The following is a 16593-nucleotide window of genomic DNA, read 5'->3' as shown; positions in this document are numbered from 1 at the left end:
TCTGCACTGACCTCTGCACTGACCTCTGCACTGACCATTGCACTGACCTCTGCACTGACCTCTGCACTGACCTCTGCACTGACCTCTGCACTGACCATTGCACTGACCTCTGCACTGACCATTGCACTGACCTCTGCACTGACCTCTGCACTGACCATTGCACTGACCTCTGCACTGACCTCTGCACTGACCTCTGCACTGACCACTGCACTGACCTCTGCACTGACCTCTGCACTGACCTCTGCACTGACCTCTGCACTGACCATTGCACTGACCACTGCACTGACCATTGCACTGACCTCTGCACTGACCATTGCACTGACCTCTGCACTGACCTCTGCACTGACCATTGCATTGACCTCTGCACTGACCTCTGCACTGACCTCTGCACTGACCTCTGCACTGACCATTGCACTGACCTCTGCACTGACCTCTGCACTGACCATTGCACTGACCTCTGCACTGACCTCTGCACTGACCTCTGCACTGACCATTGCACTGACCTCTGCACTGACCTCTGCACTGACCTCTGCACTGACCATTGCACTGACCTCTGCACTGACCTCTGCACTGACCACTGCACTGACCTCTGCACTGACCTCTGCACTGACCTCTGCATTGACCTCTGCACTGACCTCTGCACTGACCTCTGCACTGACCATTGCACTGACCTCTGCACTGACCTCTGCACTGACCTCTGCACTGACCTCTGCACTGACCTCTGCACTGACCACTGCACTGACCATTGCACTGACCATTGCACTGACCTCTGCACTGACCATTGCACTGACCACTGCACTGACCTCTGCACTGACCTCTGCACTGACCATTGCACTGACCTCTGCACTGACCTCTGCACTGACCTCTGCATTGACCTCTGCACTGACCTCTGCACTGACCTCTGCACTGACCTCTGCACTGACCATTGCACTGACCTCTGCACTGACCTCTGCACTGACCTCTGCACTGACCATTGCACTGACCACTGCACTGACCTCTGCACTGACCTCTGCACTGACCACTGCACTGACCATTGCACTGACCTCTGCACTGACCTCTGCACTGACCTCTGCACTGACCACTGCACTGACCACTGCACTGACCATTGCACTGACCTCTGCACTGACCTCTGCACTGACCATTGCACTGACCTCTGCACTGACCTCTGCACTGACCTCTGCACTGACCATTGCACTGACCTCTGCACTGACCTCTGCACTGACCTCTGCACTGACCATTGCACTGACCTCTGCACTGACCTCTGCACTGACCTCTGCACTGACCTCTGCACTGACCATTGCACTGACCTCTGCACTGACCATTGCACTGACCTCTGCACTGACCTCTGCACTGACCATTGCACTGACCTCTGCACTGACCTCTGCACTGACCTCTGCACTGACCACTGCACTGACCTCTGCACTGACCTCTGCACTGACCTCTGCACTGACCTCTGCACTGACCATTGCACTGACCACTGCACTGACCATTGCACTGACCATTGCACTGACCATTGCACTGACCATTGCAATGACCTCTGCACTGACCACTGCACTGACCATTGCACTGACCTCTGCACTGACCTCTGCACTGACCTCTGCACTGACCACTGCACTGACCATTGCACTGACCTCTGCACTGACCACTGCACTGACCATTGCACTGACCTCTGCACTGACCATTGCACTGACCTCTGCACTGACCATTGCACTGACCACTGCACTGACCATTGCACTGACCTCACCTGCTGCACACTGACCACGCTGGCCACGCAGCGACTGCTCCCAAGCAGTGACCACTGCAGTGACCTCTCCCCCACCATGTAGTGACGGCTCCTGCTACCCCACTGCACAGCGTTTGCTCCCACTGCCCTGTGGCACAGTGACAGCTCCAACCCTGCAGTGACCGGTCCCACAGCACAGTGACCACTCCTGCTTCGCAGGCCTCTGTTGCTCACATTCGTTTATTATTTTAAAACACTGACAAAACACATCACACCATCATCTATATATATAAATTTACTTTTGTAGCACTATAAATTTATATATATAGAGCCTTTATATCTCTGTACATTCAGGACACACAGTTCCAGAATAGCTGCACTGGCTACAACAGGATTTTCATTATGAAAACACAGAGAGGAGGCGCCAATATCAAAAACACAGAAAAAAAGAAATTAAGAAAGAGTGCAAAATGAATGAAAGTGCAAAAAAGCTTTTGTTATCATAATCACACTCCCTCCATAATATGGTCCCTATTTCTCCCTCCAAGGACAAGTGAACCTCAGGCCCCAGAGGGAAAGGCTGGGCTGGAAGAAGGAAGCCAAACTGCAGCCCTCCTGTCTTTCCCTCTCTACATCGAGGAGCTCTCCTGGAGGATGAGGAGCGAAGAACCCCAGTGGCAAAGTCACACCCCTCTCCTGGCTCCCTCCTCCAACACCCTCATTGCACCACAGGCCCAGATGTGCCCCTGCAGGCAGCAGCTGCCCTAAGCCCCCAGCCCTCCTACACCATTTGGAAGGTGCTTTTCTCTTCTGAAAGTGCTTGTGATCGCCACGGAAAGCAGCGGAGGAAGGCGAGGGCAGGCGGCTGTGCTCTGGTGGGCAGGCACAGCCGCACTCCCTGCTGAGCTCCAGGCTGGCTGCTCTCCTGGAAATGGAGACCTTGGCTTGCACTGTCCCAGTGCTGCCCATTTCCACGAGGAGGAGGACACAGTTTCCCAAGAGGCTCCAACTGCCCCCACGCACCCGGAGTCAGGCACAGACCAGCCCCCCTAGAAGACACCCCATAGCTGAGGCTGGAGCATGCAGTGGGACTTCTCCCATGGTTCCAGCTAAGCCCTGCCAACACCAGCTGCAGGGGCAGGAATGGCAGAAACAGAGACCTGGGGACCTCCACTCAGAAAAACATTCGACTTGAAGAATTCTTCATTGACTTAGAAATGCTGGCTGCAGTCACATCTCTCAGAAAGGTCCCAGAGGGGAACCTGTGGGCCAGACCCAGCCCACTGTCCTCTCTGGCTCTTAGTGACACGGCAGTGAATGTCCCTGTAAGGAATATGGTCAGGCAACAGGGGAAGGACAGAAAACTTTGGTGCTTCTGCCTTGGTCACAGCTGTCTTTGACAGTCCCTGAGGGAGGACTCCCACTCAGTGCTCTGTGGGGATGAAGGACCTACCAAGGCCAGGGGTGCAGCAAACTTTCCTTCTCTTGCCCTCCCTGCTGGGACCAGGGACAACTGCTCACAGAGGACACATCACATGAGACCCTGGGATGGGTGTCTGCTGCGTCCACAGCCCCAGAGACCCCCACCCTAAAACAGCAACACACCAACAGCAGGGGAATGGTGTCAGGGTGCTCCCACAATCACCCATCCACACGTACACAATGCTTTGGGTTTGGTTTTAAAGGACACAGAAGGTTGTAAGTTTTAACAGTAAATAGCCCTTGACCACCTACAAACCCTGTAACTCCCTCACCCAGACAAATCCAGCAGCTTTGTACCCCAACAGGTACATCAGCCTGAGAGGCTGAGGAAGTGATGCTCAATTCAGCAGGTGTGTGACACAGCCTCCCATCACCCTTCCAGTGGCACTGCTGCTCCCAGCACAGAGCTCAGACCAGTGGGGAGCTGGGCTCCAGCTCTGCAGCCAGCTGAGGGGGCAGCACCCTGGCAGTCTGGTCCAGGTCACGTCTGTTTCTAAGAGGGAGGTGAGGAGAGCGCAGGGCGGGCGCTGCCTGGCTGGCAGTGTGGGGATGCACCTGTGCCTGTGTGGTTGGTGTCCAGGCAGAGCTCGGCTTGGCTGCACCCAACAGCAGAGCAAGAGCCAGTGGTGCTGGTTGTACCCAGCCCTGGGGGGCAGCCAGGGCTTGGCTCATGGCTCCTCTTCCCCTTCAGCAGGATCTTCTGAGCTCCTCGCCACCTCTGCTCTCCCAGGCAGCCCTGTGAGACACAAGGCTCTCCCTCCTTCACAGTAGTTTCAGATCTGATGCCTGGGCAGCAGCTCCTCTCCCAGCACCCTGGGACGGTGCTCAGTCCCTTCCCCAGCAGAAGGAATGACTTCACACATGGGAATACAGCAGATGAGAACAGGATGCTTTCCTAAGATGGGTCCTTGCCAGCTCAAGGGCTGTGTCCAGTGTGAGGGAGCCTTTTCATTCCAGATCACACCTGGAAAAGTCTCAGCACCATTCACAGCCTGGGCTGAAAGTCCCAGGGCTCCTCCTCTTCTCCCCCAGCATACAGTGGCCCAGAAAGAGACTCTCCATCAGCTGAAGAGACCAACTTCCACACCACTTCCTGCAGATGAAGGGTGGCTCAGGCAGTGACTCTGGGACCCAGGGACACAGCTCCCAGTCTCTCTCTCCACAGCTGGCCAAACTGCAGTGCTTGAAGAGATACAAGGACATAAAGAAGGAAAGGAGGGGGAAAGCTGCCTAAATCAAACCCAAGGAATGACAAAACAAAGACATGGACAAGTTGCAAGTCCTGCGTGAAGAGCAAGCAGCAGATGTTTCAAGAGCAGGTCAGACATGACCCCAAATATTCAATAATAGATTCAAAATGCTACATTTCCATGGGAAGCCTCAACAGGTTGACCCAGATGTGACAGTGGCTCCCAAGGCAGCGCTACTCCAGGACACATTGCTGGTGCACTTGCTCACATCTCTGCACCCCTGTCTTTGGGCAGTGGGAAAGGGAGGAAATTTTTTTATTACTGGAATGTCATTGTTGGGAATGGCAAAGGAAGTGGACCTGAGACTGGGTCCCTGGGCAGGTGGCTGTCCTCCAGCACTGCACGGCCACCCCCTGCTGCAACAGCTCCCACATCAGGCATGCAGGGTGATGGACCATGGAAAGCAGTGTGGGGACTGCCAGGAGGCACAGGGGCTTATCAGAAACTGCTGGGACTCTGCCAGGACCCCCAGGAATGTTGGTTTTTCTGGCTCTGCAGCTCTTTGGTCCCTCCTCCATTACAAGGGACAATGTTACAAGAGCATTCCCAAACTGCCTGTGGCCCTGTTGGAAAGGTGCTATCTTCTGAAAAGGACAGAAACAAAGCAACTAAGTGCTAGATTTCTTTTAGCTCTGCAGGTAAGGGATCCAGGGACAGCAGAAGATCCTGCTCTTCAGACAGCAAAACCTGGATGCCTTGTGAGGGCAAAGAGGGGGGAGAAGGCAGCTTGGCAGAATCGACTGAGCCAACTCAGGAATGCCATCAGAAGCAACTGTGGATCAGCCTGTTGGAGCAATGGATGCTTCTCGTCCTTGGCAGCTGTCTCCACTCTAAAGAAGGCCTTGCTCCTAATACAAGGACCAAAGAGGGCCCAACTTCCTTTGTAGATGGCTCTTGAATAGGTGCAATCCAAGCATCCTTTCTCCCAGAGAAGTGCTGGACAAAAGAGTCTGAAACTCAAGAAGAAATGGAGCCTTTTCTGCACCCAGCCAGCCCTGGCCTGGCAGGGCTCTGGGGCTGCTGCATTCCAGGAAAAAGGAATAAAGCACAGGCGCTGGTCATGGGCAGAGCAGCAGCCAGGACAGCTGCTCACTGAAGGGACAAGAGGTGGTCACTGGTTTGCAGTGCAGTGCAGGGGCAAAGCAGTCATCAACCAGCCTTATAAAGGGAAAGTCAAAAGAATTCAGAGAAAAAGGCAAAATGAGCAGAAACTCCTCAAGAACGTCCCTTGAACGTCCCTTGGAAACGGTGTTAGCACAAGTACCCCCAGGGGATCACAGAGAGGGAAAAACCCCAAATCTCCCTCAGCTGTTGAGCAAAGGCAAGAGCAGCCTTTAAGCAGGTATGAGCATGGATGCAGGCAGTCAGTCCCTTCCCCTGCCTGGGTGACTGGAGTAGGTGCCAGCCCCTCACGGTGACACCCTGCACAGTGCTCCCCTGGCCTCAGCACGCCTTACCCAGGGCAGGCACAGCAGGACGTGGGGGGAACTGTGGCGCTAAATGGGGCAGGGCCACGTCCACGCTCCTTCCCTGCAACCGCCCCCGAGGCCTGGGGCCAGCCTGGGCCCAGCACTGCAGAAGGGCAGCACGGAAGGAAGAGGATGGGAGATGGATTGGTGGGAGAGTGGAGATGTGGCATCGTGGGAGGACACGAGCAGGACGTGACAAGCTGCGGTCGGCTGGGGGAATCTCTGTCCTGACCAGACAGTTTGGCAGCACCAGTGATGAGGGACTGTCCCCGTTGGGCCAAGAGAAGTCACTTCAAGGTGTCATCAGCATTCTTGAACATGAGGATGGCATTGTAGATCTTGAGTGCCGGGCCCAGCTTGACACTCATAATCTTGACGATGTCAGCCTGCGTCAGCAAGAGGAACGCCTCGCCATCAATCATCTGGGGAGGAGAGCAGGGACAAAGGCACTCACTGCAAACCTGGGCTGGCATTCCTGGGGACAGCCAGCACCAGCATGACCTGGGCAGAAGCCACAGGTAACCCCAGGGAGCAGGGCAGGGGCCACCTACAGCACTCCCACACTATCCAGGGGAAACCCCAGCTGGCAGCTCATGTGCCCAGGAACAGGGCAGAGGGGGAGAAGCCCTTCCAGGGGCCATGCCAGGAGCTTACACTGCAGCCAGATTGGGATTCTGTGCTGGAGAGCCCCACGGGCACAGCACAGAGCCATCACAACCTGCTCTGGGCAGGCAGCCATCCATTCCCTGCTCCAGGGACCAGCACCCACGTTCAGGGACTGCCCCGGCTCAGCTTTGCCTGAGCACCCTTAAAGCACAGGGGCCATTCCCAGATAGGGAATTGTACAGTGGTTGTACCCAGAGCGCCCAGGATCAGCCCCAGGTGTCAGAGCCACCCCACATGTCTGCCCACAGAGGGTCCAAAAACACCGAGCCTGACAGGCAGCAGTGCCACCCAACTGCTGTGCTGGTCAGAGGGGCAGAGGGGGAAGGATGAGAGGGTGAGGAGGAGCAGCTCCCCTCAGGAGGCAATGGTGCTCTCAAGGCAGCACCATCCTCCTCCTGCCCACATCTGCATCCCCTCAGGGGGACCCTGTTCTCCCATGCTGGGAGAACAGAGCAGCACAGCTCCCTGGGGGTCAGCAGCTCCCCTCCTGCCCCATATGGGCACAGCCAGATGGCTGCACACCCCCATGCAGTGGGACTGCAGGGCAGGACCGCTGCCAGGTGCTGGATGTGGCCTCAGCATCCAGCAGCAAGCCACTGCAGGAAGGCCACTGGCCAATTCCTCCTGGCCCTGGTGGCAAACAGCTGTCCTTGACCACCTGCTCTCATCTGCCAGCCCTTCTCACCTCATCCTTGAAGAGCTTGGCTTGGTCCTCACAGCCCGTCAGAGTCTGCACAAAGCTAAAAACCTTGGAATAAATGAGAGAAATGTCAAGACAGAGCAAAGTTTCTTGCTGGAGGCCCCCCTGAGCCCACATCCTCCTGTTTTGAGCCCTGAAAGGTGCCATGGGGCTCTTGGGGCAGAGGCTGCAGTTGCTTTGCTCTCCCATGCCAGAGCCCACCCCTGGCCCTGGGTACAGGCACTGGCCTGAGAGGGGCACACGGAGGGGAATGGGAACATCAGGGGATTGTTCAGGTTGGCAGAGCCCTCTGAGATCATTGAGGCCAACCACTGACCAGCACTGCCAAGGCCACCACTAGCCCATGTCCCCAGGGGCCACATCCACACACCTTTTGAACACTTCCAGGGATGGTGACTCCACCACTGCCCAGGGCAGCCTTTGCCAGTGCCTGAGAGCAGGCAGGGGCTACTGGAGCTGGTGCCAGAGCTCCTCCACCTACTCAGGCCTTAACAGGGGTCACCATGGCTGCCCAAGAAAGTGAGAAAAGCTGACAACATGTCTGGCAGACCCCTCCTTGCTAGCCCAGGGACATGGCCGCTGAAGTGCCTGGTGCGTGTGCCACGGTGCTGCACAGCCAGGCAGGGCACTCCCAGCACATCAGGGGCCAGCACAGAGCTGTCCAAACACCTCACCTCATCAGTGGTCCACTTGGCCACCGTGGCTGCTGTGATGCCAGCCACCCCTGGCAGCAGCTTGCAGTGCTGCTCCCAGCACAGGGACAGGGAGCGGTCGGGGTGGGCGGACAGGGCGGACATGAAGAGCGACTGGTGCATGTTGTCTGAAGAAATAGCTGGGGATAAAGCACAGCATGTGATACGAGGTAAAGGATGGGATCATCCCATTCAGGTATCAAGAGCTAGTGGCTGTCTCTTGAGTCAACAGGGTGTCAGTGTATCCAAGTGTTTAGTTGGGTGGGATTAGGGATACTGGGGAAAGAAGTTGAGACAAGCTTGGCTTGGCCTTGTTCTCATGACCTTTAATCATTTATTTTCCACTCACCCCCAGTGGTGGGGTAGGTGGCAGGACAGCCCATGCTGAAAGGGATGCTGGATGGAATACACATCAGGCATCTGCCCCTGTCAGGCATCAGAACTAAATGCCAAGCCAACTGTCCAGCATCAGTTTCTGTGGGGCAGCAGGAATTTGGCACTTCACAACCACACTCAAATTTTGGGGCACAACTTCCCCACAACTTCACACTATCCACAAGAGGACGAAGCACCACAGAAAATACATGGCCATAGAGGGGATCCTAATTCCATGCCATGAAGCACTCAAAGATTCCCAGCCATTACCCCAGAGCCAAACCAGGGGAGCTTGTGAGCCCTGGCACAAGGCCCACATGTCTCTTGTCGATGGTCAGCTCCTGCAGCTGACCACAAGCCCCTCACTGGGGCAGATCTGTGTGAGCCAAGGCAGATCTGCCCCCAGCACCCCCATCCACCCCAGCTCCTCCAGCCTTGCCCTGCAATGACACCATGGCAGAGGATGGCACTTACTCTGGTAGTCTTCCTGCTGGATCTTCCGGTACTTTGGAGGTCTCCCTCTAAAGAGACAGGAAGCCTGATGTCCGGCTGGGCTGGGACTGGCCCCAGGACCCTCCTCCCCAGCACCCAGAGACAGTGAGAGCAGGGACCCCTTGGACCCTGACCCAAAGGCTTGGCAGCCAAAGCCAGAAACCATGGGAAGAAAAAGCGAGAGGTGCCCAGCAGAGCCGGCAGGACCGAGGCCAAGGAGCCTCTGCGGCCTGGTGAGCCCTGCCAGGGTGGGCAGTGTGGCCCAGGGGCCCTCCCTCCCGTGCCCCTACCTCCCGTGGTGCCGAGATTTCTTTCGCTGAGGGAAACCCATGGGGCTCCTCTTGCGAGTTGAGGCCTCGGTGTCAGACAGGTCGGCCTTCAGCCTGCCCTGGTTCTTCTCTGCCAGCGGGCACCCTGAGAGGCAGTAATGGGCTGTGAACCTCCCCGTCACGTGGCCTGACCCATCGCAGCCCGGCGTGGGGCACTTCCTAGAGAACAGAGGGGACACAAGCGTTGGGCCCAGCTTGGAGCAGCACCAGGGGATGAGCCAGCAGGGCCACCCTTCTGCCCTCGAGCACAGGCAGCCATTGCTCTGGCCATGGAAAGCAGAGGAAAGATGTTCCGAGCAAATTGCTGAGGCCAGGCTGTTGGGGGCAGGGGCAGGGCACAGCCAGTCCCTCCAGGTACAAACCCTGGCCCTCTGCCATCCCTGGGCAAGGCACCAGCATGCTGATGGAGCAGCTCTTCGGGGCTCCCAGAGTCCCCATCATCCTCTGCCCCCACAGGCATCCAGACCAGCCTCAGAGCCAGCAGTGAACTTGTGCCAGGAGCATGGCCAGCAGAAAAACCTCCGGGAGGCAGACCTACCCTCCCCATCCTCATGGCTACTCCACCATACAGGCTCCTCCTGACACCAGCTTAGTGCTGGGGTTAGCACTAGACCCAGCCTGGTTTCCCCTGGAAAAGGTCCCTCAAGCGACTGCCTGAGCTGGAACCATGCACTGCTCCTTGGAACTTCCCAGCTCAAAGCCGAACAGGGAAAGGCATCAGAGAGGGGTGGGGGGAACAGCGTCCTCCCAGCTGGTGCCAGTGAACAGCACACTCACTGTCCTCTCCACAATCCACAGGTGCCCGTGCTAGGTGGACACACGGGACACCTTCAGGGGCTCTGGGGCCACAGGACAGGCACAGGAGGGGCTCACAGGGGTTACTCCAGCTGGGGGGTGCTGCCCTGGGGGAGCAGGGGGCAGGGCCAGGTGTGGGGTCAGTGCAGAGAAGGGCTGGATGCTGCAGGTGGGGGTGGCAGGTGAGGAGGAGCAGAGGAAGAGCTGTGCCTCTCCAGGCCATGCCAGGGAGCTCACCTGTGGTGAAAGCTGTACTTGGAGCTCTTGGAGTGAGGGATGCTCTTGCAGCCCAGGCTTGGGCAGCCCCCATGGGCAGAGGAGGCCGGTTCCTTTGGCCCTGCAGCCGGGGGAGAGGAACAGGAGAAAGGCTGTCACGGCTGCAAGCCCAGGCAGAGCCAGGGCTCTGGGCTCCCTGCCTGCACCAAACAGGGAGGGTTTTTCCAACTGACAAATCCACGGAGTGGCCTCTCCTCCCTGCCCATTCTCAGCCAGAACCTGCCCTCCCATTTCTGTGCACGGGCAGGTGCAGTGACAGTGGTATCTGGTGTGCTCTGTGGGGAGGGACTGACACAGCTGCAGCACTTACTGAGAGGAGGCTGCAGTGGATGTCCTGTTTTTGAGCACCAGCCCATGGGATGGATGTCTGGATGATCGGCATCAATCCAGAAATCATACACGTGGCTCCAACCATCAAAATGGACCTGGGGGAACAAGTAGAGAGGTCACCCTTCAAATGCCAGCACACCTCTCTGAGGAGCTCTGGAGCCCTCCGAGTTGAGAGCGAGCAGCAGGGCAGAAGTGCAGTTCTACTGAGAGAACAAGGCTCTCCACTCCTGGAGCCAGGCACTGGGACCTGCCCACCTGTGCACACTGTGCTTCCACACAGCACTCCCAGTGAGCTGGGAAGGGCAGAAGCGAGCCAGCACAGTGCCTGGACACAGGCTCAGCACTGATGCTCTAGCACTCACCTTTATCCTGTGATCTTCCACATCCTCCACACTGGCCACTCGGATGAAGGAAGGAGTCCTCCTGTCCACTGCCTCCAGCTTCATGTTGACCAGGAAGCCGTGGGGCGGGCGCTGGAAGAGCCCAGTCAGGGGGAGCAGAGCCCTGTTTCAGGCTCTTGTCCCCTCAGCAGCTTTCCCAGCACTGTGTCCTCCTTGAGCCAGCTCCCACCCCTGCCCTGGCCAGGGAAGAGCCATCCCAGCTCGCAGTGGCAACAGGAGAAAGCAGGAACAGGCTCCCTGCATTTGAGCTGTCTTTAACAAGATGTACCCAAGGGAAGAAGGTCTCTAAGAGACACATTTTGGGGATCTATATTGCAACCATGCTTGGCTGGACACAGCTGCTGGTGGTGCAGTTTGAGACAAAAACTAATCAAGCAAACTTAAATTATTTCCCATCACTCAGTTCCTGTTTAGCTGAGGGTACAGTCATACTCCTCATTTTTCCCAGTTTTGAACTATTTGCCCAGGATAGCCCTGACTTCTGAACCCTGAGTGTAGATCCAAAGCCTAGGCCTGTGGCAGGAGAAAACAGAGCATCTCTGGACTTGTCACAAAAGCAGAGACCTGACAAGGAAGAAAACCCAAATTCCTGCCCAGGTGGGCTGGAGCAGATGATGTGACACTCACCACTTTAAAGGCCCAAGCTGGGACAGCAGATGCTCCAGTTTCTTTCAAGTACTTTTCCCAGGTGAAGTTGTCTGGATCAGGGTAATCTGGAAGGAGGAAGATGCAGAAGGTGAGCCATGTCTGCAGGAAATCAGAAAGTACCCCAGGATGCCCCACTGCCTTTGAGGGCTAACCAAATCTCTGCCAGGTGCATGGGAACCTGAGAGACACCCAAGAAGTGCTGCTATTTTCTCATGGACCACGAAACCCACAGTACAAGGAAGCAGAAACAGCTGTGTGTACACAGACAGCTGGGGTCCTCCTCCTATCTCTGAGTGGAGGCTTGGCCCAACACAAGCACTGTGCTGCACCTGAGCATGTGTACAGGAGCCCTGACATGAGGTTTGTGTCCCCCACACCACCCTGGGAAGCCGGTTCCTCCCAGGCTGCCCCTGACTGATCACCGACTCACCCTGAGGAGGTGTGAGGGGTTTGCCGTGCTCATGACACCATCCAACGGGGTGAATGTATGGACTGCTGGGATCACACCTAGAAAACATACCCAAGCTCTTACAGAGGGCCCTCTGTGCATGTCTCCCTACCACTGGCCCCCCAAGAGCCTCTGTGCACTCACCAGTAGTCGTAAGTATCATCCCAGTTGTCAAAGTGCACCAGAAAGCGATTGTCCACCACGTCAGTCACTGTGGCAACACAGATCAGGGAAGGGTTCATGCGGTCCACGGCTTCAAGCTTCATGCCCACCTTGAAGCCTGGGGAAGCCTCGTGCTGGCAGGAGAGAGGGGCAGGGCTTTTTCAGAGCTGCAGCCCCAGCTCCTTCCTCACCACTTCCTATGTCTGCTGCAAGGAGACACCTGCCCAAACCCTCTGCAAACCAGACCCTCTCTGGCCTCCAGACAGGCCTGGGACCACTCAGGCTCCCACATGGGCAGTGTGCTGCTGTGCAAGGAAAGAGGAAGGGGGTAAGAAACTCAGCTGGGCCACACAAAGAAAGAGGAAAAGTGATCTTCAGACCCTCAGGATCTTCTATAAGCAGCAAATTCCAAGAGAGAAAAAACCTCCAACTGATGCTAGTTCTGATTTTGTCCCAAAACAGTTGTTTGTGGTCACAGTCAGCAGCAACCAAAGCCTCAGGCATGGCAGGAGAATCTGGGATGGGGCCCTTCTCCCTTCCCTGCCTTTATTTCTTGGATCCAGATTCTGTGCAAAACACACACACTGGTGGGGATGTTGCAGCAAGGAACAGCAGGGTTTAGACACAATAAATAACTTGGAGAGGCTGATTCGCCAGTAGGGTGAGTTTCCTCTGCAGCTGACAAAGGAACCATCAGCATTTTCATTCTCCTATATTCCCACTTTCCTTACCCAAGCTTCCATGTAAAAAAAATAGGCAGACACAGAAACAACAAAGACACAAAACAGAGACAAAGGAATCATACTTATAAAACATTAAGTGATGCATTTTTAGCCAAATAATTGTTGAGAGTGAGAGTAGTAGTTACTTCTCCTCACCAGTATTTCTGTAACAGATTTAATTGTACATGAGATCAACCTGGATGAAACAGAATCAGAGCAGCACCAGTTCTGGGCAGATCAAATGAGTGCCCAAGCTACAGATCCTGAGCAGCAAAGTGTGCCACACACTCCAGGGTCTTGAGCACTGTGGGCTTGAGGAGTGTGGGATGGACAAAGCAAAGCCCAGAGCTAGTGTAAGCATTTTGCTCAGCTGGAGGGGAAGAGTCACAGCTGAGCCTGTAGGCTCTGGCAGGAAGGAGATGTTGCTACTCACAGTGTTTCGGACCATGAAGAGGTGCTTAGGAGCTGCCTGAGCCTTTGTTAACTTCAAGTAGTTTGTCCAGCTGAATTCTTCTTCCTTATAACCTACAACCCCTCAGGAAGAGAAATGAGAGCAGTGAGTTCACAGCTAGGAGGATGTGAGGTTGAGCCTGGCCATCCCTGACCCACTGTCACCCTGCCAGCATATCCTGCTGTGGGCACACAGCATCTACAGCAGCCCTGGGATGCCCAAAGCCCATGGCTGAGGGCTGATGGATGGTTTTGAAGGGGTGTTAGGAAACATGAGCAGAGGAGTGGAAATCCAGAGCACAGCTGCTCCTCCTGTCCTGCATGCACTGGGGCACAGATGGTGGCACTGGGAGGTCCAGAGCAACAGGGCTTTGCCTCAAAATTTGAGCAAGCAGAGATGGGTGCCTGAAATGTTGTCCTGTGGAACTCCCCCAGTATGGCAGCATCCCTCCCCGGCCCCATGGAGCCACCCTGTCCCCACCTCAAGCTCTACATTTCGCCCACTCTTCATCCCCCTCCTTCAGCAGGACACAGCACCTGAGATAAATTAACTCCTTACCTTTGGGAGGCTGGAGTTTGTGCCCTGTCTCCTCAAACCAGCCAGCAGGGTGGATGTCAGGGGAGTCAGCGTTCAGCCAGAAGTCATGGCACTCTGAGTAGCCATCGAAGTGGAGACGCATCCGGTACCCACACACCTGCCAGCAGGGAGGCAGGAGAAGAAAAGGGCCATGGAGACCTGCTGCTGTCCCTGGCTGAGCATCACACCCTCTCCTCTCCCACACACCAGCTCAGCATGGGTCACTTTGGGAAGCTAAAAGCCAATCACAGGCCAGTGCCCAAACTGGGAGGCACAAACCAGTCCCAAAGGGTGTCCAGCATGGAACAAGGTCAGTGCAAAGCCACCACAAGCCAGCCCAAAGAAGGGATGTTCAGGCTGGTGCATTAAATGACATGGTGGATCACCTTGCTGGATCCAGCAAGTGCAAAGACTCCCTTTTCTGCAGCCCAGGAAGCTGCTGGTGCAGGGATTTTGGCTAAATGCCACACTGGCTGCCTGGGGAGCTCTGTGAGGCAAGGCTGGCTTGGCTGCCACATGGCTGAGTGCCAAGTGGACCTGCATGGACACAAGGAAGGGAGTGGGATGCCTCCACACCCTCCATCTCAAGGGCTCAGACCTGTCTTAGGGATATAAGCTGTTGCCATCACCACAATCCCCCCCTCCATGCTGTGTCAGGGTGACAGAGAGACCAACACAGCTCCACAGCGCAGTGTCCTGAACCTCCAAGCTGGCAGGGAACTCCCTGCTTGTTTGCCTGTGGTGCTGGAGCAGCAGCTCATCTCCTGCAGCAACAGGCCCTGTCTCCTCCAGGGGCCAGCTGGCAGCACCTCCCCTGCCCCAGAGCCTCTGGGTGAATGGAAGCCAGGAGGAGCCAAGGAATACAGGCACTGGAGGCTCCTTACCTCAGCCACTGTCAGGATGAAGTACATAGATGGGTGCTGCGGGTCAATCCCCTCCAGCTTCATCCCCACTTTAAAGCCATTCTTGTGCTGGGAAGCTACTTGGTACTGGAAACAAAAATTAAAGTACAATGTAAAACCAACACAGGGATTTGGGTCTGGAGCCCACCAGGGGAGCAATCACCAGGCAATGGGAGCTGCTGGGACCAAGAGACTGTGGGCCACAGGTTATGTTGTCATCCAAATTTTAATTTTTTCCCATAGAAAAAAACAGTGTTTCACCTCCTTATGGATTTACATCTCTTGCTATTGGCAGGGCAAGGTGTCCCTGGGGTAAAAGCTGCAGCCAGGGGAGAGGGGCACGGGCCTGACTTGTTTGCACAGCCTCAGGAGAACCCACCTGGCTTCCAGGAAGGGCTGGAAAGGCTCCACCACCCTGGCAGAGTCAGAGCAGTGTCCTAGGCACAGGTGGGGTGTTTGGGATGGGGGCCAGCACCCTGCTGGGGAGTGGGACTCCGGGCAAATCAAAACTGGAGGCTGCCCGCTCCCTTCCAGCTGACAACGGGAGCTTGGCTATTGCTTAGAGTCCCGCAAAACAGGGAAGCAAGGAAGAGAGGAGGAGGAGGAGGGATGGGAAAAAAAAGGGAGAGAAAAGAGAAGATGAAAGAGGGAAAAAGACAGGAAAATCCCAACTCACATCCTGGAAGAGATCTAAAGGGGCAGCAACAGCTTTCTGCTCCTCCAAGTAGGACGCCCAAGACCAGCCTTCTTTCTTCTCCTCACTGGCACCTGAGCGCAGCACAAACGCACACAAACGCTGCTGAGGGGCCACTCCAGCCCTGCCCCGCTGCCTTGGGGCCATCCCGCTCTCACACAGGGTCCTGCATCCCTGCAAAGCTCAGCAGCATCCTACCAGAGCCCCTTTTCCAGAAAACCAGGCCAGTTGCACAACGAGAGGCAGAGCCAGGAGCCCCCGTGACCCAAATGTCCTGAACCATGTCCTAATAAAGCACCTGGGCTAGTGGAAGGTGTCCCTGCCCACGACAGGGGGTGGAACCAGATGGGCTTTAAGGTCCTTTCCAACAAGTCTGGGATTCCAAGGAGTGTGAGGGATGAACCATCAGGACACCTGTGCAACCAGACCCTCCTCCAGCAACAATATGTGCTATGTCCACACAGGATGGATTTGGGGCAGCCAGCAGGATCCATGCAGAGGTCTGGGAATCATTGCCAGCTGCAAGGGGCTCCTAGAGAGTCAAACCAGCAGCAGGTTCACATCCCAGCTCTGCCATCCTCTGCTCTGAGCCACCTGAGCCCCCATGGCACAGCAAGGCCACTCTGGTGCCCTATGATGTATCTTCCCGTATTACAAAGACAGCATTGACTCTTCACAGGCAGGGAGGTGACTCTTCATGCCTTTGAGAAGGCCACAGAGGCCTTGCCCAAGAACCATGAGACACAACCCAAGTCTCTTGTTCTCCAGCTTCTTTGTCTCCCATTAGGGAGCTGAAGGGACTCCAGGGGTGCTTGTGCCTGTTCTGGTGCTGAGGAATTCCCAGCTACAAGTCAGCCATGGCAGACAGCCTTGGGTAGGGCAGGCCACAAATGCAGGGGAAAACCAGACCAACTCCTTCCTCCTTCTTAGGGGAAGAGGAGATGGGGAAAAAACAGAAACTTAGGGAAGAAATTAAAGCTGAACTTCAGTGAGCAAGGTGACTAACCTTG

The 16593-nt window shown here is 55.9% G+C and overlaps 1 protein-coding gene across 5 annotated transcripts in view; it reads right to left on the bottom strand.

Annotated features, from left to right (window-relative positions):
• Positions 1-1804: 1804 nt before the first annotated feature.
• The window catches only part of L3MBTL1 (L3MBTL histone methyl-lysine binding protein 1), a 34273-nt gene continuing 19484 nt past the window's right edge, over positions 1805-16593 (bottom strand). For 2 of the 5 annotated variants that reach the window (XM_088064400.1, XM_014260805.2), the window contains exons 9-23: positions 15566-15657; positions 14872-14976; positions 13970-14105; positions 13394-13494; positions 12221-12372; positions 12059-12135; positions 11608-11693; positions 10942-11052; positions 10560-10674; positions 10211-10310; positions 9140-9337; positions 8832-8878; positions 7965-8122; positions 7276-7338; positions 1805-6346 (exon numbers count right to left, since the gene is read on the bottom strand). In XM_088064400.1, coding sequence (XP_087920526.1) covers positions 6212-6346; positions 7276-7338; positions 7965-8122; positions 8832-8878; positions 9140-9337; positions 10211-10310; positions 10560-10674; positions 10942-11052; positions 11608-11693; positions 12059-12135; positions 12221-12372; positions 13394-13494; positions 13970-14105; positions 14872-14976; positions 15566-15657 — 1676 coding nt within the window. In that variant the 3' untranslated portion in view covers positions 1805-6211. Of the gene's footprint in view, positions 6347-7275; positions 7339-7660; positions 7798-7964; positions 8123-8831; positions 8879-9139; positions 9338-10210; positions 10311-10559; positions 10675-10941; positions 11053-11607; positions 11694-12058; positions 12136-12220; positions 12373-13393; positions 13495-13969; positions 14106-14871; positions 14977-15565; positions 15658-16593 lie in introns of those variants that run through there. The other 3 variants (XM_088064402.1, XM_088064401.1, XR_015774133.1) reach the window with 3 other exon arrangements.

Source organism: Pseudopodoces humilis, chromosome 19 (genome assembly GCF_049639895.1).
Source record: "Pseudopodoces humilis isolate 2021_Gansu_Grassland_sample_001 chromosome 19, ASM4963989v1, whole genome shotgun sequence".
In the NCBI taxonomy this organism is placed as follows: domain Eukaryota; kingdom Metazoa; phylum Chordata; class Aves; order Passeriformes; family Paridae; genus Pseudopodoces; species Pseudopodoces humilis.
Note: the sequence above shows the minus strand (reverse complement) of the source record. Positions and strands in the feature narration are given on the sequence as shown.